General features: G+C 24.6%; 1 protein-coding gene and 1 long non-coding RNA gene across 6 annotated transcripts; one reads left to right on the top strand and one right to left on the bottom strand.

Annotated features, from left to right (window-relative positions):
* Window positions 1-274: 274 nt before the first annotated feature.
* Window positions 275-15,129, bottom strand: LOC6034790 (beta-galactosidase-1-like protein). Of its 5 annotated transcripts, none has more exons than XM_038248562.1 (10): window positions 15,115-15,129; window positions 2,803-2,920; window positions 2,589-2,746; window positions 2,311-2,525; window positions 1,952-2,116; window positions 1,782-1,892; window positions 1,577-1,727; window positions 1,285-1,520; window positions 984-1,225; window positions 275-925 (listed from the first exon to the last, which is right to left on the bottom strand). In XM_038248562.1, exons 2-10 carry the CDS (start codon window positions 2,893-2,895, stop codon window positions 350-352), a joined length of 1,947 nt encoding a protein of 648 aa, XP_038104490.1. In that variant the 5' UTR covers window positions 2,896-2,920; window positions 15,115-15,129; the 3' UTR covers window positions 275-349. The 5 variants fall into 5 exon arrangements, with proteins under 5 accessions (XP_038104490.1, XP_038104488.1, XP_038104491.1 ...); XM_038248560.1 differs by lacking the exon at window positions 15,115-15,129 and adding an exon at window positions 13,265-13,282; XM_038248563.1 differs by lacking the exon at window positions 15,115-15,129 and adding an exon at window positions 13,265-13,282 and having other exon boundaries at window positions 2,803-2,917.
* On the top strand, window positions 13,642-14,178 carry LOC119765188. The gene is made up of 2 exons (XR_005276553.1): window positions 13,642-13,783; window positions 13,900-14,178. It is a non-coding gene; the product is annotated as an uncharacterized LOC119765188 (long non-coding RNA).
* Window positions 15,130-23,991: the final 8,862 nt, after the last annotated feature.

The following is a 23,991-nucleotide window of genomic DNA, read 5'->3' as shown; positions in this document are numbered from 1 at the left end:
AAAAATTCTAAATCCAGGATGGCTGCCATAATGGCGGTGAAGAATCAAAATTAGAAAATCAATTTGGTAATGTAACAGGCAATAAATCAATCAAATTTGACTAAAGTGGGGTCATAGAATTGTAATATGATGTTGAAAGTGAGAAAATAAGAAGGAAAACAAATTCTAGAAAATCCATTACGTGCTTACAATTGAAAGGAAAGTTTAATTTTAAATTCTTTAAAGTTGAACTTTTATGTTTTAGTATGACGCAATTCGGAGGTTCTTTTTAATATTCATTAAAACAAGTCGTTAAAATTTTATTAACAAAAATGTAAATAATATTATGGAAAACATGTATGATTTTTATTCAATTGAACTTAGGTGAACTGCTGAAACCAATCGTCATGAATGGAGCTTTAATAGTTTGATATTCAACAAGCACAATCTCATTCTGGTTATTCCGAAGGATGTGTCTCGGCACATATAGTGTAATTTGGGGCCCCGTCAGTGGCCAGTACCGTCCCAGGTTGAATCCGTTGATGAACACAACTCCCTTGCCCCACCCGGTCGGATCGAGGTATGTGTCCATTATGTCAATCCGCGCAATATCGAAGGTTCCTTGGAATATCGTTGGTCCACGTTGGACAGGTGAGCTGATTTTGGGTATGATACGTTTGGATGGATAACGTTTTTCGAGCAGGGCTTTTCGATTAATGTATTCGTGGATTTTTCCAACATTGTCTAAGGGTATTCCGATCATGGTCCAATTTTGTAGCTTTTGTGTGTTGATAAAAACATCTCCGACGATTCCCTTAAAGTCGTTGGGCGTTCCGAAGTTGACACGACCTTCATTCTCCACAAAAATTCGGAGTTTTTCACCAATGCCCAATGTTATTGGGAGCGTATTGATCGCGTTTTGTCTGGACAACGTTCCCACATTAGTCTGAAATGTTGAAGATTTTTTAAAAAATATGCTCACTTTAAGAAACATTCTTTTATACCGTATCTACATACACGTAACCCTTATCGTGTATGTTCTCGACCGTAAGTTTGATTGGGTCCGTTTTCAATCCGGTTGGAAGCACCGCCTCGTACAAAACAAGTCCGGAATATTGATTCATGGCTTCGAAAGTCAGTGGATCACGAGCGTTAATAGCAGGTGAACCGATTGCACTTAGCAGCATCTTGTTCAACAAGCTATCAACCGGTTTAAGGACTACCGATGGTAGTGACATTTTTCTTGCTGAAAAAAGAGAGTTTTTACAATTGTCACGTAGTCTATGGGTGGTTTCGTGTACTTACCAGGACTGGGAATCGGTACGTTTGGCATTGGGAAGAACTCGGATATAACTTTACGTATGGCGAAATATTTCGGCGTTGGATCTCCCGATTCGTCCAAAGGAGCATCATAGTCGTAGGAAGTGATGTCGGGGACGAAACGACCCGGTCCCGCTTCATTTGCACCTGCCGTGAATCCAAAGTTTGTTCCTCCGTAGAACATGTAGATGTTGACGTTTACTTTTGCGGCCAACATTTCTCTGAAAATGAAATTAGTTACACTTTTAGTTTTGAAAGATCATTGAAAGTTCTTCACCTCAATGATTTTGTAACGGGTTCTATTGACACACGTGCCATTTCCGGCTCCTGCCAGTGCGTTAGCCACCCTGGATAATATTCCGCATTGATCAAAGGTCCTTTGGGTTGTTGCTTACGCAGTTCATTCCAGAAACCGTTGATTTCATCAGCTAGAAGATATTACAAAATCGAAGTTCTGTTTCAAAACATATGCTCAAACTTACTTGAGCCAGCGCCAAAATCAAGACCACTAATAACGTTGTCCACTCCCCCACAAGTGGTAAGTCCGGGACCGTTATTAGTGAAGAGCACGGCGTTTCCTCGTACGTATCTCGCTGTGATTGTAACAACATTTTGAGATTTTCACATAAGTATTACAAGTTGAACATCCTACCAGTTTCATCCCGCAACCATTTCATATATTTGTGGTCACACGCGTAGAATGATCCGTACTCGTTTTCGACCTGAACCATTATGATTGGACCGCCATTGCCGTACAAATATGGCTCCAATCTAGAGAGGAGTTCGGCGTACCATGTTCGAACTTCACGCAGGTAAGCTGGAACAAGATTTCACAAATTGTAATGCAGCACTTCTGTAGTTTGTGGTTAGGTATCTACTTCATACAAACTAAAACACCATGCGTTTCCAGCATTTAAAAATGTTGCATGGAGACGCATGGTATTTAAAATTTCGTTGGAATGAAAAGTGAACATTCCTGTAGTATTTGGTGATTCTAAGCCGCACACTTACCCACGTCACTTGTCCTCAGCTGAATTCCAGGATACTTGTTCAGAAGCCAATATGGAAATCCACCCATATCCCGTTCAGCGCAAATATAGGGTCCCGGGCGAAGTATTACATACAGATCTTCAACTTGAGCAAGGTGTACAAATCGTTCGATATCGCCCATTCCCTCCCAGTTATAGACACCCTCCTTGGGATTATGAAGTGACCACTCAACGTACCTGAAACCCGTAAAAAGGCAAATAACTTCTCATTCCATAGAGCGTGTTTCGGTTAATATCTACGTAGTAACTGCATTCAAACCAGCAGCTCTCATTGCTTTCAAAATTTGCTCCCATGATTCTGGCAACGCTCTGAAATAGTGAAACGACCCACTGACGTATTGGAACGGTTTTCCATCCAGCAGAAAAGTGTTGTTGTCATAGTCGATAGTAAACGATCGCTGTAAGACAAAAAATGGCTTAATTTCATATCCAAACTTTGTGCACTTGACATTACCTTTTGATTTTCAAGTATTCTCTGGCCGTAAGATAAACTGAACGCAGTCGCAATAACACTAATATATAGTAATGTTCTTTTAAGCATTGCCATCACTGTGTCAAAATCTTAATTCCTTCTTAAGAAACAACACACGATTAACTCATATCAGCACCCATAAAAATATCTCTTAAAAATTGTCAACAGTATTCACAATATGCAAAAGATATAATTAAACTTCTTTTCCGCAACGCACGCACGGAGCACTCAATTGTCTGCCCTCTGAACTGTACTGTTGTTGGCTGCTGGTCGGTCGACTGTTGGGCACGATCTGCTCCTTGAGACTGAGAGCAGACGAATCTTTCCGTTTGCGCAGAACCAGATGTCTGAGAGTGAGCATGTGTGATGATTATCTACGCATACTACACAGCATCTTGCACTTACACTGAAAAAAAAAAGAAGTAATCCAATTCCTAAAATTTAGGAATTTGCCAACTTCTGCCAGAGAAGTCACCCAATTCCTAAATTTGCTGGCCCAATTTAGGAATTCTGATACTTCTTTGGAAAAATGAGCTTAAACTGACAGCAAAGCTTCTCTTGCGCAACTGCGCCATCTGATATTGAAACTCGGAAGCATTATTCAGAGCTTAACAGTCTGAACTTTCCTTTTTCTTTTGTTCTCGAGAGAAGCTGCTCAAGCTTGACTTGTTTCGACAGGATTCTGATGATCGATCCACATAAATGACAGAATAAAACTTTTTCATTTAAAAATATTTTCAGATTATGAAAATGTAATATAAGAAAAAGAAAGGCTTGAAATCTAAAGTATAAGATGTATCTGAAGTATTGAAAGTATTTCAAGTTTTTAAAACATTTCATGTATTAAAAATAATTAAAGTATTTAAGAATTTAAAGTATTTAAAACATTTAAAGTATTAAAAGTATTAAAAGTATTCAAAGTATTCAAAGTATTCAAAGTATTCAAAGTATTTAAAGTATTTAAAGTATTAAAAGTATTTAAAGTATTTAAAGTATTTAAAGTATTTAAAGTATTTAAAGTATTTGAAGTATTTAAAGTATTTAAAGTATTTAAAGTATTTAAAGTATTAAACGTATTTAAAGTATTTAAAGTATTTGAAGTATTTAAAGTATTTAAAGTATTTAAAGTATTTTAAGTATTCAAAGTATTTAAAGTATTTAAAGTATTCAGAAGTATTCAAAGCATTTAAAGAATTTGAAGTATTCAAAGTATTCAAAATATTCAAAGTATTCAAATTATTCAAAGTATTCAAAGTATTTAAAGTAATCGAAGTATTTAAAGTATTTAAAGTATTTAAAGTATTCAAAATATTCAAAGTATTCAAATTATTCAAAGTATTCAAAGTATTCAAAGTATTCAAAGTATTCAAAGTATTCAAATTATTCAAAGTATTCAAAGTATTCAAATTATTCTAAGTATTCAAAGTATTTAAAGTATTTTCAGTATTCAAAGTATTTAAAGTATTTAAAGTATTTAAAGTATTCGAAGTATTTAAAGTTTTTAAAGTATTCGAAGTATCTAAAGTATTTAAAGTATTCAAAGTATTTAAAGTATTTAAAGTATTTAAAGTATTCGAAGTATTTAAAGTTTTTAAAGTATTCGAAGTATCTAAAGTATTTAAAGTATTCAAAGTATTTAAAGTATTTAAAGTATCTAAATATCTAAAGTATTCAAAGTATTCAAAGTATTTAAAGTTTTTAAAATATTTAAAGTTTTTGGAGCATTTAAAGTATTTTAAGTATTCAAAGTATTTAAAGTATTTAAAGTATTCGAAGTATTTAAAGTATTTAAAGTATTCGAATTATCTAAAGTATTTAAAGTATTCATAGTATTTAAAGTATTTAAAGTATCTAAATATCTAAAGTATTCAAAATATTCAAAGTATTTAAAGTTTTTAACATATTTAAAGTATTTGGAGCATATAAAGTATTTTAAGTATTCAAAGTATTTAAAGTATTTAATGTATTTAAAGTATTTAAAGTATTCGAAGTATTTAAAGGATTTAAAGTTTTCGAATTATCTAAAGTATTTAAAGTATTCAAAGTATTTAAAGTATTTAAAGTATCTAAATATCTAAAGTATTTAAATTATTTAAAATATTTAAAGTATTTAAAGTATTCGAAGTATTTAAAGTATTTAAAGTTTTTATAGTATTTAAAGTATTCAAAGTATTCAAATTATTCAAAGTATTCAAAGTATTTAAAGGACTCGAAGTATTAAAAGTATTTAAAGTATTCAAAATATTCAAAGTATTCAAAATATTCAAAGTATTCAAATTATTCAAAGTATTCAAAGTATTCAAAGTATTCAAAGTATTCAAAGTATTCAAAGTATTCAAAGTATTCAAAGTATTCAAAGTATTCAAAGCATTCAAAGTATTCAAAGTATTCAAAGTATTCAAAGTATTCAAAGTATTCAAAGTATTCAAAGTATTCAAAGTATTCAATGTATTCAAAGTATTCAAAGTATCTAAATATCTAAAGTATTCAAAGTATTCAAAGTATTCAAAGTATTTAAAGTTTTTAAAATATTTAAAGTTTTTGGAGCATTTAAAGTATTTTAAGTATTCAAAGTATTTAAAGTATTTAAAGTATTCGAAGTATTTAAAGTATTTAAAGTATTCGAATTATCTAAAGTATTTAAAGTATTCATAGTATTTAAAGTATTTAAAGTATCTAAATATCTAAAGTATTCAAAGTATTCAAAGTATTCAAAGTATTTAAAGTTTTTAAAATATTTAAAGTATTTGGAGCATTTAAAGTATTTTAAGTATTCAAAGTATTTAAAGTATTTAATGTATTTAAAGTATTTAAAGTATTCGAAGTATTTAAAGTATGTATTCGAATTATCTAAAGTATTTAAAGTATTCAAAGTATTTAAAGTATTAAAAGTATCTAAATATCTAAAGTATTTAAATTATTTAAAATATTTAATGTATTCGAAGTATTTAAAGTATTTAAAGTTTTTATAGTATTTAAAGTATTCAAAGTATTCAAAGTATTCAAAGTTTTCAAATTATTCAAAGTATTCAAAGTATTTAAAGGACTCGAAGTATTAAAAGTATTTAAAGTATTTAAAGTATAAATTTTTAAAGTATTTGGAGCATTTAAAGTATTTAAAGTATTTTAAGTATTCAAAGTATTTAGAGTATTTCAAGTATTTAAAGTATTCGAAGTATTTAAAGTATTTAAAGTATTTAAAGTTTTCAAAGTATTTAAAATATTTAAATTATTTAAAGTATTTAAAGTATTTGAAGTATATAAAGTATTCAAAGTATTTAAAGTATTTAAAGTATTTGTAGTATTTTCAGTATAAAAGGTAATTTAAGTATTTGAAGAATTTGCAGTATTTGAAGTATTTGAAGTATTTGAAGTATTTAAAGTATTTCAAATATTTGAGATATTTTGAGATCAGAGTTTAGAGTATACAAATAAATGTTTTAAATATAAATTACAATTATTTTTTTGACAAACTTCAACATTTTTTTTGCCGGGGCCGATTTTTCGAAAAAACGCGGTAAACGCATTGGTGGCCAAAATGCCTCAAAAAGTGACATTTTTGAAAAAATCTTTTTTTACGGGTTAAATCCCATTTAAAATTAAAGGGCGGAGCGCCAGCTCCTGTTACGTCCAATCAAGCTCATATTTGGGATTTAGGCTCAGTATGCCCACCGGAACAAACCCCTGAATGCCCGCCAAAAAGTCATTTTTGTTACATCCTACTTTACATATTTTAAATACTTTAAATACTTGAAATACTTGAAATACTTTAAATACTTTAAATACTTTAAATACTTTAAATACTTTAAATACTTTAAATACTTTAATTACTTTAAATACTTTAAATACTTTAAATACTTTAAATACTTTAAATACTTTAAATACTTTCAATACTTTAAATACTTTAAATACTTTAATTACTTTAAATACTTTAAATACTTTAAATACTTTAAATACTTTAAATACTTTAAATACTTTAAAATACTTTAAATACTTTAAATACTTAAATACTTTAAATACTTTAAATACTTTAAATACTTTGAATACTTTTAATACTTTCAATACTAAATATTTCAAATACTTTAAATTCTTTAAAAACTTTAGAATTTAAAATTTAAGAATTTAAGAATTTAAGAATTTAAGAATTTAAGAATTTAAGAATTTAAGAATTTAAATTTAAGAATTTAAGAATTTAAGAATTTAAGAATTTAAAATTTAAGAATTTAAATTTAAATTTAAGAATTTAAATTTAAGAATTTAAGAATTTAAGAATTTAAGAATTTAAGAATTTAAATTTAAGAATTTAAAATTTAAAATTTAAGAATTTAAATTTAAGAATTTAAGAATTTAAATTTAAATTTAAAATTTAAATTTAAGAATTTAAGAATTTAAATTTAAGAATTAAAATTTAAGAATTTAAGAATTTAAAATTTAAATTTAAAATTTAAATTTAAGAATTTAAAATTTAAATTTAAATTTAAAATTTAAATTTAAAATTTAAGAATTTAAGAATTTAAATTTAAATTTAAGAATTTAAGAATTTAAATTTAAGAATTTAAAATTTAAGAATTTAAAATTTAAAATTTAAAATTTAAAATTTAAAATTTAAAATTTAAATTTAAGAATTTAAATTTAAATTTAAATTTAAGAATTTAAAATTTAAAATTTAAGAATTTAAGAATTTAAGAATTTAAATTTAAATTTAAAATTTAAGAATTTAAGAATTTAAGAATTTAAGAATTTAAGATTTAAAATTTAAGAATTTAAGAATTTAAAATTTAAGAATTTAAGAATTTAAAATTTAAAATTTAAATTTAAGAATTTAAAATTTAAATTTAAGAATTTAAATTTAAAATTTAAGAATTTAAGAATTTAAGAATTTAAAATTTAAGAATTTAAATTTAAAATTTAAATTTAAGAATTTAAGAATTTAAGAATTTAAGAATTTAAGAATTTAAAATTTAAGAATTTAAATTTAAGAATTTAAGAATTTAAATTTAAATTTAAAATTTAAGAATTTAAGAATTTAAAATTTAAAATTTAAGAATTTAAGAATTTAAATTTAAAATTTAAAATTTAAGAATTTAAGAATTTAAAATTTAAATTTAGAATTTAAAATTTAAGAATTTAAGAATTTAAGAATTTAAGAATTTAAGAATTTAAATTTAAAATTTAAGAATTTAAATTTAAGAATTTAAATTTAAATTTAAAATTTAAATTTAAGAATTTAAAATTTAAATTTAAAATTTAAGAATTTAAGAATTTAAATTTAAAATTTAAGAATTTAAATTTAAAATTTAAATTTAGAATTTAAAATTTAAATTTAAAATTTAAATTTAAGAATTTAAATTTAAATTTAAATTTAAGAATTTAAAAATTTAAAATTTAAAATTTAAAATTTAAAATTTAAATTTAAGAATTTAAATTTAAATTTAAGAATTTAAGAATTTAAGAATTTAAATTTAAATTTAAGAATTTAAATTTAAATTTAAATTTAAGAATTTAAAATTTAAATTTAAAATTTAAAATTTAAGAATTTAAGAATTTAAATTTAAGAATTTAAATTTAAGAATTTAAATTTAAGAATTTAAATTTAAAATTTAAGAATTTAAGAATTTAAGAATTTAAATTTTAGAATTTAAATTTAAATTTAAAATTTAAGAATTTAAATTTAAGAATTTAAGAATTTAAATTTAAAATTTAAATTTAAGAATTTAAATTTAAGAATTTAAAATTTAAGAATTTAAGAATTTAAATTTAAAATTTAAGAATTTAAATTTAAATTTAAGAATTTAAATTTAAAATTTAAGAATTTAAGAATTTAAGAATTTAAGAATTTAAAATTTAAATTTAAAATTTAAATTTAAATTTAAATTTAAGAATTTAAAATTTAAGAATTTAAATTTAAGAATTTAAGAATTTAAAATTTAAATTTAAAATTTAAGAATTTAAATTTAAGAATTTAAAATTTAAATTTAAATTTAAGAATTTAAGAATTTAAGAATTTAAATTTAAGAATTTAAGAATTTAAGAATTTAAATTTAAATTTAAAATTTAAGAATTTAAATTTAAATTTAAATTTAAGAATTTAAAATTTAAATTTAAATTTAAGAATTTAAATTTAAATTTAAGAATTTAAATTTAAGAATTTAAGAATTTAAATTTAAATTTAAGAATTTAAATTTAAATTTAAGAATTTAAATTTAAGAATTTAAGAATTTAAGAATTTAAGAATTTAAATTTAAGAATTTAAATTTAAAAAATTTAAGAATTTAAGAATTTAAGAATTTAAATTTAAGAATTTAAGAATTTAAAATTTAAATTTAAGAATTTAAAATTTAAGAATTTAAATTTAAATTTAAAATTTAAATTTAAATTTAAGAATTTAAATTTAAGAATTTAAAATTTAAATTTAAGAATTTAAGAATTTAAAATTTAAGAATTTAAATTTAAGAATTTAAATTTAAGAATTTAAGAATTTAAATTTAAGAATTTAAGAATTTAAATTTAAATTTAAGAATTTAAATTTAAGAATTTAAGAATTTAAGAATTTAAATTTAAATTTAAGAATTTAAAAATTTAAAATTTAAAATTTAAGAATTTAAGAATTTAAATTTAAAATTTAAGAATTTAAAATTTAAATTTTAGAATTTAAAATTTAAATTTAAGAATTTAAGAATTTAAATTTAAAATTTAAGAATTTAAATTTAAGAATTTAAGAATTTAAATTTAAAATTTAAGAATTTAAAATTTAAGAATTTAAATTTAAGAATTTAAATTTAAATTTAAGAATTTAAATTTAAGATTTAAATTTAAATTTAAATTTAAATTTAAGAATTTAAAATTTAAAATTTAAGAATTTAAATTTAAATTTAAAATTTAAATTTAAGAATTTAAGAATTTAAAATTTAAATTTAAAATTTAAGAATTTAAGAATTTAAAAATTTAAGAATTTAAAATTTAAATTTAAGAATTTAAATTTAAGAATTTAAATTTAAAATTTAAGAATTTAAAATTTAAGAATTTAAGAATTTAAGAATTTAAGAATTTAAGAATTTAAATTTAAGAATTTAAAAATTTAAGAATTTAAAATTTAAGAATTTAAGAATTTAAAATTTAAAATTTAAATTTAAGAATTTAAGAATTTAAATTTAAGAATTTAAGAATTTAAAATTTAAATTTAAGAATTTAAAATTTAAGAATTTAAATTTAAGAATTTAAATTTAAAATTTAAATTTAAATTTAAATTTAAGAATTTAAATTTAAGAATTTAAATTTAAGAATTTAAAATTTAAATTTAAATTTAAAATTTAAATTTAAGAATTTAAGAATTTAAGAATTTAAATTTAAGAATTTAAATTTAAGATTTAAATTTAAGAATTTAAAATTTAAGAATTTAAGAATTTAAGAATTTAAAATTTAAATTTAAGAATTTAAGAATTTAAAAATTTAAATTTAAATTTAAATTTAAGAATTTAAATTTAAAATTTAAAAATTTAAGAATTTAAGAATTTAAATTTAAATTTAAGAATTTAAGAATTTAAATTTAAAATTTAAATTTAAGAATTTAAGAATTTAAGAATTTAAGAATTTAAATTTAAGAATTTAAATTTAAGAATTTAAAATTTAAATTTAAATTTAAGAATTTAAATTTAAGAATTTAAGAATTTAAAATTTAAGAATTTAAGAATTTAAGAATTTAAATTTAAGAATTTAAAATTTAAGAATTTAAGAATTTAAGAATTTAAAAATTTAAAATTTAAAAATTTAAGAATTTAAGAATTTAAATTTAAGAATTTAAAATTTAAATTTAAAATTTAAATTTAAAAATTTAAATTTAAATTTAAATTTAAATTTAAATTTAAATTTAAGAATTTAAAATTTAAGAATTTAAATTTAAATTTAAGAATTTAAGAATTTAAAATTTAAATTTAAGAATTTAAGAATTTAAGAATTTAAATTTAAATTTAAATTTAAATTTAAATTTAAGAATTTAAGAATTTAAAATTTAAGAATTTAAGAATTTAAGAATTTAAGAATTTAAGAATTTAAAATTTAAATTTAAATTTAAATTTAAAATTTAAAATTTAAAATTTAAAATTTAAAATTTAAGAATTTAAGAATTTAAGAATTTAAATTTAAGAATTTAAGAATTTAAATTTAAGAATTTAAGAATTTAAAATTTAAATTTAAAATTTAAAATTTAAGAATTTAAATTTAAGAATTTAAATTTAAGAATTTAAATTTAAATTTAAGAATTTAAATTTAAATTTAAAAATTTAAATTTAAAATTTAAAATTTAAAATTTAAATTTAAGAATTTAAATTTAAGAATTTAAAATTTAAGAATTTAAATTTAAAATTTAAATTTAAATTTAAAATTTAAAATTTAAAATTTAAGAATTTAAATTTAAAAATTTAAATTTAAGAATTTAAGAATTTAAATTTAAGAATTTAAATTTAAATTTAAGAATTTAAGAATTTAAATTTAAGAATTTAAATTTAAAATTTAAATTTAAATTTAAAATTTAAATTTAAGAATTTAAAATTTAAGAATTTAAATTTAAATTTAAAATTTAAATTTAAGAATTTAAATTTAAGAATTTAAGAATTTAAGAATTTAAAATTTAAGAATTTAAGAATTTAAAAATTTAAATTTAAGAATTTAAGAATTTAAGAATTTAAGAATTTAAAATTTAAATTTAAGAATTTAAAATTTAAATTTAGAATTTAAGAATTTAAAATTTAAGAATTTAAGAATTTAAAATTTAAGAATTTAAGAATTTAAAATTTAAATTTAAAAATTTAAGAATTTAAGAATTTAAATTTAAATTTAAGAATTTAAAATTTAAAATTTAAGAATTTAAGAATTTAAATTTAAATTTAAGAATTTAAATTTAAAATTTAAGAATTTAAATTTAAGAATTTAAGAATTTAAATTTAAATTTAAATTTAAAATTTAAATTTAAAATTTAAGAATTTAAGAATTTAAGAATTTAAGAATTTAAAATTTAAAATTTAAAATTTAAGAATTTAAGAATTTAAAATTTAAGAATTTAAGAATTTAAATTTAAAATTTAAATTTAAATTTAAAATTTAAGAATTTAAGAATTTAAAATTTAAGAATTTAAAATTTAAGAATTTAAGAATTTAAATTTAAGAATTTAAATTTAAATTTAAATTTAAGAATTTAAATTTAAGAATTTAAAATTTAAGAATTTAAATTTAAGAATTTAAAAATTTAAATTTAAGAATTTAAATTTAAGAATTTAAGAATTTAAATTTAAGAATTTAAAATTTAAGAATTTAAATTTAAGAATTTAAAATTTAAGAATTTAAGAAGAATTGTGATCTAGTTTTAAGCTTTCTCTATTTCTATCCTTTCCCTTGCAATTTTAGTAAGTTTTTTTCTTATCTTTTTCTTACTTTCAGTAACCCCTTAACTACAAGCAACAATTGTTCCAAAATGGATTATGATGTAACACACAGCTGAAAGAACTCCAAAACTCTGTTATGTATTTCAAAAGAACTTATTGTATATTGATAATTCACCAATAAAACCGAATTGAATTGAAGAATTTAAGAATTTAAGAATTTAAAATTTAAGAATTTAAGAATTTAAATTTAAGAATTTAAGAATTTAAGAATTTAAGAATTTAAATTTAAGAATTTAAATTTAAAATTTAAAATTTAAAATTTAAATTTAAGAATTTAAATTTAAGAATTTAAGAATTTAAATTTAAATTTAAGAATTTAAGAATTTAAATTTAAAATTTAAAATTTAAAATTTAAAATTTAAGAATTTAAGAATTTAAGAATTTAAGAATTTAAATTTAAAATTTAAATTTAAGAATTTAAATTTAAATTTAAAATTTAAGAATTTAAAATTTAAGAATTTAAATTTAAATTTAAGAATTTAAAATTTAAAATTTAAATTTAAGAATTTAAGAATTTAAGAATTTAAGAATTTAAATTTAAATTTAAGAATTTAAATTTAAGAATTTAAGAATTTAAGAATTTAAGAATTTAAGAATTTAAGAATTTAAGAATTTAAGAATTTAAGAATTTAAGAATTTAAGAATTTAAGAATTTAGACCAGTGTGAAAAAGTGACCAACCACCGGGGGTTCAGTGTAATTTATCTATTAAAAATCAAGCTAAATAAAAATTTGTTTCCAACTTTTCCTCAAAGATTTCTAAAACTCAAAGTGCCGTTTTAAAAGTCAATCGATACGTTGGTTATTTCAATAAATTAGAAAACATTTAAATTTAAAATAATTATCCTAACTTTTGAATAAAATTCAAAACGCATTTGTAATTGAATTTTCAAGAATAGAACCCCTGGTTAAGCATGACCCTCATTTTACTTTTACCTGAATATTTTTAGAAAAATTACAATTGGTTGTAATTTATTATTCCGATAGTATTTTAATATCAAATAAAAACCTTTTGCAGTTGAGGGATAGATTTTTTTGCGGTGGATTATCAAGGGTTAAGTTAAAGCTTTCAAATTCAAACACAAAGGAATGGAAATCTTAAGAAACCGCAGTAGGCAGCTGTTCCGTGAAAATCGGATTTTGTCCGGTATTCTGACCCCTGTATTCTATGGAATCGAGCATCAAACGGATGCCGGAACAGGTAACTATATTTTAAATTCTGAATTTTGCTCCGTTGAACAAAGGTTTGAATTTTTGAGAGTAATCAATCTTGTTTGTTTCAGTTTTGACAGTCGAATCCAGATCGATGGCCGCTGATGGCCCGGCTCTCCCGTACCGCCTGCCGCGATCCTTCCAGAAGCACCGCCGTTAGCGCTTCTCCTGAAGCTTCTCGGATGTGGCAGCTGGAAGCCGCGGCAGGGAGAATTCGGCTTCTTGAAAGACTGGACCGCAGACTCGTGGTGGTGACTCTTGCTGCCATTTCCAGTCCGGCTTCTACAGAACCATGTTCCGGATCAACAATGTAGAGGTGAGGATGATCTGTTGAACGGGGTATTTGGTGCTGATTCTAAAATCGGAACACATCTCCGGGCTAGTTGACCGTCAACCTTTTTCTAACCTACGCTTTCCTTTTTCCCGTTTCAGTACCAAAAAAGCTCCGGATGTCAACGTTTTTGAGCAAACGAACGGCTGAGGTGGTCCCGGCAAACATCCCGTGTTTGAAGAACCAGTGGACCGTTGGCGGATGGCCGCTAGAACCTGCCGTCGATTTCAACGTGAACATCGATGTCATGTCAGAAACGCAGGTTCTGACCGGTACCTAACTAGGGAGAACGGTTGTCGTGGACATCATTCAAGTGTATTTATAATTTTAAATGTGTAGTTAGGTAATTTTTTTGAATAAATGGTACTTTTTTGATTGTTTTTCATTTCATCAAAATTTAAATAAAGCCTTGAAAATAAATTAACAGCAATTTAATATCTTTCCACCGCCATCAGATGTCGCTCTACGAGCTTTCAGTCACAAAATTATTCCACCACCAGATGTCGCTTCGACGTGCTTAATAAGCTTTTTGAGCTTTTCTGCAGTTCAATAAACCAAATGAAGTTGGCGCCACTAGTCAATTCAGGCTGGCAAAGCATGCTGTCAAATTTAGGAATTTGGTTACTTCTTGCGAAGAAGGAAGCCAAATTACTAAATAAGGAAAGGGGGCAAAATTCCTAGAATAAAGGAATTTTGTACTTTTTTTTTATTTCAGTGTAGAACGCTACACTGGTTCTTCAAACACGGGATGTTTGCCGGGACCACCTCAGCCGTTCGTTTGCTCAAAAACGTTGACATCCGGAGCTTTTTTGGTACTGAAACGGGAAAAAGGAAAGCGTAGGTTAGAAAAAGGTTGACGGTCAACTAGCCCGGAGATGTGTTCCGATTTTAGAATCAGCACCAAATACCCCGTTCAACAGATCATCCTCACCTCTACATTGTTGATCCGGAACATGGTTCTGTAGAAGCCGGACTGGAAATGGCAGCAAGAGTCACCACCACGAGTCTGCGGTCCAGTCTTTCAAGAAGCCGAATTCTCCCTGCCGCGGCTTCCAGCTGCCACATCCGAGAAGCTTCAGGGAGAAGCGCTAACGGCGGTGCTTCTGGAAGGATCGCGGCAGGCGGTACGGGAGAGCCGGGCCATCAGCGGCCATCGATCTGGATTCGGACTGTCAAAACTGAAACAAACAAGATTGATTACTCTCAAAAAATTCAAACCTTTTGTTCAACGGAGCAAAATTCAGAATTTAAAATATAGTTACCTGTTCCGGCATCCGTTTGATGCTCGATTCCATAGAATACAGGGGTCAGAATACCGGACAAAATCCGATTTTCACCGGAACAGCCGCCTACTGCGGTTTCTTAAGATTTCCATTCCTTTGTGTTTGAATTTGAAAGCTTTAACTTAACCCTTGATAATCCACCGCAAAAAAATCTATCCCTCAACTGCAAAAGGTTTTTATTTGATATTAAAATACTATCGGAATAATAAATTACAACCAATTGTAATTTTTCTAAAAATATTCAGGTAAAAGTAAAATGAGGGTCATGCTTAACCAGGGGTTCTATTCTTGAAAATTCAATTACAAATGCGTTTTGAATTTTATTCAAAAGTTAGGATAATTATTTTAAATTTAAATGTTTTCTAATTTATTGAAATAACCAACGTATCGATTGACTTTTAAAACGGCACTTTGAGTTTTAGAAATCTTTGAGGAAAAGTTGGAAACAAATTTTTATTTAGCTTGATTTTTAATAGATAAATTACACTGAACCCCCGGTGGTTGGTCACTTTTTCACACTGGTCTAAATTCTTAAATTCTTAAATTCTTAAATTCTTAAATTCTTAAATTCTTAAATTCTTAAATTCTTAAATTCTTAAATTCTTAAATTCTTAAATTCTTAAATTCTTAAATTCTTAAATTCTTAAATTCTTAAATTCTTAAATTCTTAAATTCTTAAATTCTTAAATTCTTAAATTCTTAAATTCTTAAATTCTTAAATTCTTAAATTCTTAAATTCTTAAATTCTTAAATTCTTAAATTCTTAAATTCTTAAATTCTTAAATTCTTAAATTCTTAAATTCTTAAATTCTTAAATTCTTAAATTCTTAAATTCTTAAATTCTTAAATTCTTAAATTCTTAAATTCTTAAATTCTTAAATTCTTAAATTCTTAAATTCTTAAATTCTTAAATTCTTAAATTCTTAAATTCTTAAATTCTTAAATTCTTAAATTCTTAAATTCTTAAATTCTTAAATTCTTAAATTCTTAAATTCTTAAATTCTTAAATTCTTAAATTCTTAAATTCTTAAATTCTTAAATTCTTAAATTCTTAAATTCTTAAATTCTTAAATTCTTAAATTCTTAAATTCTTAAATTCTTAAATTCTTCAATTCAATTCGGTTTTATTGGTGAATTATCAATATACAATAAGTTCTTTTGAAATACATAACAGAGTTTTGGAGTTCCTTTCAGCTGTGTGTTACATCATAATCCATTTTGGAACAATTGTTGCTTGTAGTTAAGGGGTTACCGAAAGTAAGAAAAAGATAAGAAAAAAAACTTACTAAAATTGCAAGGGAAAGGGGATAGAAATAGAGAAAGCTTAAAACTAGATCACAATTCTTCTTAAATTCTTAAATTCTTAAATTCTTAAATTCTTAAATTCTTAAATTCTTAAATTCTTAAATTCTTAAATTCTTAAATTCTTAAATTCTTAATTTCTTAAATTCTTAAATTCTTAAATTCTTAAATTCTTAAATTCTTAAATTCTTAAATTCTTAAATTCTTAAATTCTTAAATTCTTAAATTCTTAAATTCTTAAATTCTTAAATTCTTAAATTCTTAAATTCTTAAATTCTTAAATTCTTAAATTCTTAAATTCTTAAATTCTTAAATTCTTAAATTCTTAAATTCTTAAATTCTTAAATTCTTAAATTCTTAAATTCTTAAATTCTTAAATTCTTAAATTCTTAAATTCTTAAATTCTTAAATTCTTAAATTCTTAAATTCTTAAATTCTTAAATTCTTAAATTCTTAAATTCTTAAATTCTTAAATTCTTAAATTCTTAAATTCTTAAATTCTTAAATTCTTAAATTCTTAAATTCTTAAATTCTTAAATTCTTAAATTCTTAAATTCTTAAATTCTTAAATTCTTAAATTCTTAAATTCTTAAATTCTTAAATTCTTAAATTCTTAAATTCTTAAATTCTTAAATTCTTAAATTCTTAAATTCTTAAATTCTTAAATTCTTAAATTCTTAAATTCTTAAATTCTTAAATTCTTAAATTCTTAAATTCTTAATTCTTAAATTCTTAAATTCTTAAATTCTTAAATTCTAAATTCTTAAATTCTTAAATTCTTAAATTCTTAAATTCTTAAATTCTTAAATTCTTAAATTCTTAAATTCTTAAATTCTTAAATTCTTAAATTCTTAAATTCTTAAATTCTTAAATTCTTAAATTCTTAAATTCTTAAATTCTTAAATTCTTAAATTCTTAAATTCTTAAATTCTTAAATTCTTAAATTCTTAAATTCTTAAATTCTTAAATTCTTAAATTCTTAAATTCTTAAATTCTTAAATTCTTAAATTCTTAAATTCTTAAATTCTTAAATTCTTAAATTCTTAAATTCTTAAATTCTTAAATTCCTAAAGTTTTTAAAGAATTTAAAGTATTTGAAATATTTAAAGTATTGAAAGTATTAAAAGTATTCAAAGTATTTAAAGTATTTAAAGTATTTAAAGTATTTAAGGTATTTAAAGTATTTAAAGTATTTAAAGTATTTAAAGTATTTAAAGTATTTAAAGTATTTAAAGTATTTAAAGTATTTAAAGTAATTAAAGTATTTAAAGTATTTAAAGTATTGAAAGTATTTAAAGTATTTAAAGTATTTAAAGTATTTAAAGTATTTAAAGTATTTAAAGTATTTAAAGTAATTAAAGTATTTAAAGTATTTAAAGTATTTAAAGTATTTAAAGTATTTAAAGTATTTAAAGTATTTCAAGTATTTCAAGTATTTAAAGTATTTAAAATATGTAAAGTAGGATGTAACAAAAATGACTTTTTGGCGGGCATTCAGGGGTTTGTTCCGGTGGGCATACTGAGCCTAAATCCCAAATATGAGCTTGATTGGACGTAACAGGAGCTGGCGCTCCGCCCTTTAATTTTAAATGGGATTTAACCCGTAAAAAAAGATTTTTTCAAAAATGTCACTTTTTGAGGCATTTTGGCCACCAATGCGTTTACCGCGTTTTTCGAAAAATCGGCCCCGGCAAAAAAAATGTTGAAGTTTGTCAAAAAAATAATTGTAATTTATATTTAAAACATTTATTTGTATACTCTAAACTCTGATCTCAAAATATCTCAAATATTTGAAATACTTTAAATACTTCAAATACTTCAAATACTTCAAATACTGCAAATTCTTCAAATACTTAAATTACCTTTTATACTGAAAATACTACAAATACTTTAAATACTTTAAATACTTTGAATACTTTATATACTTCAAATACTTTAAATACTTTAAATAATTTAAATATTTTAAATACTTTGAAAACTTTAAATACTTTAAATACTTTAAATACTTCGAATACTTTAAATACTTGAAATACTCTAAATACTTTGAATACTTAAAATACTTTAAATACTTTAAATGCTCCAAATACTTTAAAAATTTATACTTTAAATACTTTAAATACTTTTAATACTTCGAGTCCTTTAAATACTTTGAATACTTTGAATAATTTGAAAACTTTGAATACTTTCAATACTTTGAATACTTTAAATACTATAAAAACTTTAAATACTTTAAATACTTCGAATACATTAAATATTTTAAATAATTTAAATACTTTAGATATTTAGATACTTTTAATACTTTAAATACTTTGAATACTTTAAATACTTTAGATAATTCGAATACATACTTTAAATACTTCGAATACTTTAAATACTTTAAATACATTAAATACTTTAAATACTTTGAATACTTAAAATACTTTAAATGCTCCAAATACTTTAAATATTTTAAAAACTTTAAATACTTTGAATACTTTGAATACTTTGAATACTTTAGATATTTAGATACTTTAAATACTTTAAATACTATGAATACTTTAAATACTTTAGATAATTCGAATACTTTAAATACTTTAAATACTTCGAATACTTTAAATACTTTAAATACTTTGAATACTTAAAATACTTTAAATGCTCCAAAAACTTTAAATATTTTAAAAACTTTAAATACTTTGAATACTTTGAATACTTTGAATACTTTAGATATTTAGATACTTTGAATACTTTGAATACATTGAATACTTTGAATACTTTGAATACTTTGAATACTTTGAATACTTTGAATACTTTGAATACTTTGAATACTTTGAATGCTTTGAATACTTTGAATACTTTGAATACTTTGAATACTTTGAATACTTTGAATACTTTGAATACTTTGAATACTTTGAATACTTTGAATAATTTGAATACTTTGAATATTTTGAATACTTTGATTATGTTCCGGTTGACCATCCCTATTCCCCCAACTGGCAATGCACACCCCTGTGCATTTGACAGTTCCCGGCGCGCGCCGTGACAGCAGTGAAGTCGCAATCAAACACACGAAGAAGTCGGACGTAAATAAAGCGAGCTTAGTTTTACTTTATCCGGCGTGTCTTTTTCTTTCTCCTCGGTTCTGCCTCGTCGGACCAGTCCAAGGTCCACCAAAACATGGTCCTTCGGAGTCCGGATAGTTTTTGTCGCGAATCGGTGGACATGGAAAAACTGGTCCAAATTCGGAACGCAAACCTGGTGCGAGTGAGAGGGGAGTTGGCGGCAGCTGAGAACCTGGCCGGGCGGAAAGCGACCGTTGGCGAGGCCCAGGATCGGCTCAACCTTCTCCGGGAGCTTGCTGGAAACTTCCGGCGAACGCAGACGGCCATCGAGGAGGAGGAGGAGAACCCGGAAGCGCTGCACGACTATCGGGAAGAGTTCAACGAGTCCTACTACAGCGCGATGAACATCCTTGAGGAATACGTTACGGCCAACAAACCGGCAAAATCGGGTTTCCGGACAGACGGAAACAAACCCATTGACAACGAACGCGACATCCGAGATGCGATGCAGTTGTTTCTCGAGACGCAACGCGCCACGATGAAGGATCAGCTAGGGCCGGATTTGGAGGAAATGCTCGACCAAGCTGAGCGGTTGCTGTCATCGGGGGACGCCAAGGAGGAACCGGCCTACAACAACAACAACAACAAACCGGAAGCTCAACCCGGAAACGGAAATGGTGCGGAAGTGCCAGCGGAGACGCTTCGGGGAACCGATGGTAATCTTCCCCAAGCGCGGATTCACGACGATTTGGATTTTGAAGCATCATTGCTCACTTTTGGGGATCAGGAGGAGGTTCCGAAGCCGCAGCAGCTTACTCCTTCTGGTCAGACAGCCACAGTGCTCACACGGGACAAGGACGGACGCTTCATCGTGCGACTTCCGGTCGACGATTCGAAGTCAACTGCAACAGTGACCAACAACACGGATAGCCAGGAACCAACGAACACAAACGGGATAGCAACGGACGTGGAGGTAACGTTTGCGGCAGGAAAACTTCTCTGCCGGCACAAGTCGGTCGACGCGATGGACCGGAACCGCGTTCCTGCCGGGATTCGGGAAGCTGAGCTACAAGCAAAGAAGGCGAAGTGGCAGGTCGGTGTATATCCGATACACACCTGTTTCTCCTTGTCGAAGCGGATCACATCCATCAGAGAACCTGCCGCGATTCACATCCCGCTGAGGCGGCAGAACAAGTGGCACCTAATGCACAGCCCAACAAGCGAGATTTGGAGTCGAAGCGTTAAGGAGGTTCAAGTTGGCGAACCGCGGAGTCAGATAAGCTACTATGATGAAGGAGTAAGCGGAAACGACGGGAAACGACCGGATGGCGACACTGGGGAGAGCAGAGGCGAATTACTTGCGAAAGTTTTGAAGGGTCCGCGTGCGGACATTGGGTTGAGGCACTCGTGCCTCAAGGCGGGGGAGTATGTTCCGGTTGACCATCCCTATTCCCCCAACTGGCAATGCACACCCCTGTGCATTTGACAGTTCCCGGCGCGCGCCGTGACAGCAGTGAAGTCGCAATCAAACACACGAAGAAGTCGGACGTAAATAAAGCGAGCTTAGTTTTACTTTATCCGGCGTGTCTTTTTCTTTCTCCTCGGTTCTGCCTCGTCGGACCAGTCCAAGGTCCACCAAAACAGATTATTTTGAATACTTTAAATACTTTTAATACTTCGAGTCCTTTAAATACTTTGAATACTTTGAATAATTTGAATACTTTGAATACTTTAAATACTATAAAAACTTTAAATACTTTAAATACTTCGAATACTTTAAATACTTTAAATATTTTAAATAATTTAAATACTTTAGATATTTAGATACTTTAAATACTTTAAATACTTTGAATACTTTAAATACTTTAGATAATTCGAAAACTTTAAATCCTTTAAATACTTCGAATACTTTAAATACTTTAAATACATTAAATACTTTAAATACTTTGAATACTTAAAATACTTTATATGCTCCAAATACTTTAAATATGTTAAAAACTTTAAATACTTTGAATATTTTGAATACTTTAGATATTTAGATACTTTAAATACTTTAAATACTATGAATACTTTAAATACTTTAGATAATTCGAATACTTTAAATACTTTAAATACTTCGAATACTTTAAATACTTTAAATACTTTGAATACTTAAAATACTTTAAATGCTCCAAAAACTTTAAATATTTTAAAAACTTTAAATACTTTGAATACTTTGAATACTTTGAATACTTTAGATATTTAGATACTTTAAATACTTTAAATACTTTGAATACTTTAAATACTTTAGATACTTCGAATACTTTAAAAACTTTAAATACTTCGAATACTTTAAATACTTTAAATACTTTAAATACTTTGAATACTTTAAATACTTTAGATACTTCGAATACTTTAAAAACTTTAAATACTTCGAATACTTTAAATACTTTAAATACTTTAAATACTTTGAATACTGAAAATACTTTAAATACTTTGAATACTTAGAATAATTTGAATACTTTGAATACTTTGAATAATTTGAATACTTTGAATACTTTGAATACTTTGAATACTTTGAATACTTTGAATAATTTGAATACTTTGAATATTTTGAATACTTTAAATACTTTAAATACTTTAAATACTTCGATTACTTTAAATACTTTGAATACTTTGAATAATTTGAATACTTTGAATATTTTGAATACTTTGAATACTTCAAATTCTTTAAATGCTTTGAATACTTCGAATACTTTAAATACTTTAAATACTTTGAATACTTAAAATACTTTAAATACTTTAAATACTTTAAATACTTCAAATACTTTAAATACTTTAAATACGTTTAATACTTTAAATACTTTAAATACTTTAAATACTTTAAATACTTCAAATACTTTAAATACTTTAAATACTTTAAATACTTTAAATACTTTAAATACTTTAAATACTTTTAATACTTTAAATACTTTAAATACTTTGAATACTTTGAATACTTTGAATACTTTGAATACTTTTAATACTTTTAATACTTTAAATGTTTTAAATACTTTAAATTCTTAAATACTTTAATTATTTTTAATACATGAAATGTTTTAAAAACTTGAAATACTTTCAATACTTCAGATACATCTTATACTTTAGATTTCAAGCCTTTCTTTTTCTTATATTACATTTTCATAATCTGAAAATATTTTTAAATGAAAAAGTTTTATTCTGTCATTTATGTGGATCGATCATCAGAATCCTGTCGAAACAAGTCAAGCTTGAGCAGCTTCTCTCGAGAACAAAGAAAAGGAAAGTTCAGACTGTTAAGCTCTGAATAATGCTTCCGAGTTTCAATATCAGATGGCGCAGTTGCGCAAGAGAAGCTTTGCTGTCAGTTTAAGCTCATTTTTCCAAAGAAGTATCAGAATTCCTAAATTGGGCCAGCAAATTTAGGAATTGGGTGACTTCTCTGGCAGAAGTTGGCAAATTCCTAAATTTTAGGAATTGGATTACTTCTTTTTTTTTTCAGTGTATAGCTTATAAACAAACTGAGAAATTATAGTTTATAGAAGTTTCTTGATGGAGAAAGAATTTATCTGCATTGCATTAAATTATTGAATTTATTAACATTCCAACGCCCAAGGCTCCAAAAAAGTTGGAACGGTAACTTCAACTCAATGGTTCTCGGGCATAACTCAACCAATCAAGATGATTCTTCTTTCCAGTGATTTGTTAGGATGTCTAGATGATTCTAGAACTTTGCAGAACTTAATTTGATCAAATCTGTAATTTTTGCGATCAAAAACATCGTTCCAACTTTTTTTTTCGCGTGTAAAAAAAATTCGCCAGAAATTCCGCGGAAGCAGTCATTTCGAAAAAAGGCGGAACGATGTTTTCGGTCGCAGAAATTACAGATTTGTTCAAAACAAGTTCTACAAAATTTTAGGATCATCTAGACATTCTTACAAATCACTGAAAACAAAAATCATCCAGATTGGTTGAGTAATGCCCGAGAACCAGCGAGTTGAAGTTACCGTTCCACCTTTTTTTAGAGGCTTGGGCGTCCGTGTAAGTTGGACATGCGTTGGGCGTTCCAGTGTTAATTATATTTTGTTCGAGTGAAAACTGCTTTATTGTACTTATTTTATAACAAAATTAGGCCGCCTCTCTCTCTCTTTAAAATTTGGCTGAAAATCAGAGGGTAAAAAATATCTTTTCAATAAACTAAACTCCTGCACAGTCTGTCTGTGTTTTAACTATGTGAAAAACAAACAAAAAATAACTAGGAAAATATGAAAAAAAAAAACTACTTTTAGGCTAAAAGTTAAGTGGAGTGATTGGAGGTTTTAAAACAGGTTAATTCAATTCAATTCGGTTTTATTGGTGAATAATCAAGATACAATGAGTTATTTTGAAGTGCATAACAGAGTTTTGGAGTTCCTTACAGCTGTGTGTTGCATCATAATCCATTTAGGAACAATTATTTCTTTAACTAAGGCACTAGCAAGAGTAGTTAAAGAAATAATTGTTCCTAAATGGATTATGATGCAACACACAGCTGTAAGGAACTCCAAAACTCTGTTATGCATTTCAAAATAAC

Source organism: Culex quinquefasciatus, chromosome 1 (assembly GCF_015732765.1).
Source record: "Culex quinquefasciatus strain JHB chromosome 1, VPISU_Cqui_1.0_pri_paternal, whole genome shotgun sequence".
NCBI lineage: Eukaryota > Metazoa > Arthropoda > Insecta > Diptera > Culicidae > Culex > Culex quinquefasciatus.
The sequence above is the reverse complement of the archived record's forward strand: the minus strand, read 5'-3'. Positions and strand labels throughout refer to the sequence as shown.

Bases quoted from the DNA above. Each gene is read 5' to 3' on its own strand.
- LOC6034790 (XM_038248562.1), bottom strand. From the start codon at position 2,895: ATGGCAATGCTTAAAAGAACATTACTATATATTAGTGTTATTGCGACT. The intron at 1,521-1,576 runs GTGAAGAACTTT...TTTCATTTTCAG, and splicing joins CCCGTTACAAAATCATTGAG to AGAAATGTTGGCCGCAAAAG. The intron at 1,226-1,284 runs GTAAGTACACGA...CTCTTTTTTCAG, and splicing joins CGTACCGATTCCCAGTCCTG to CAAGAAAAATGTCACTACCA.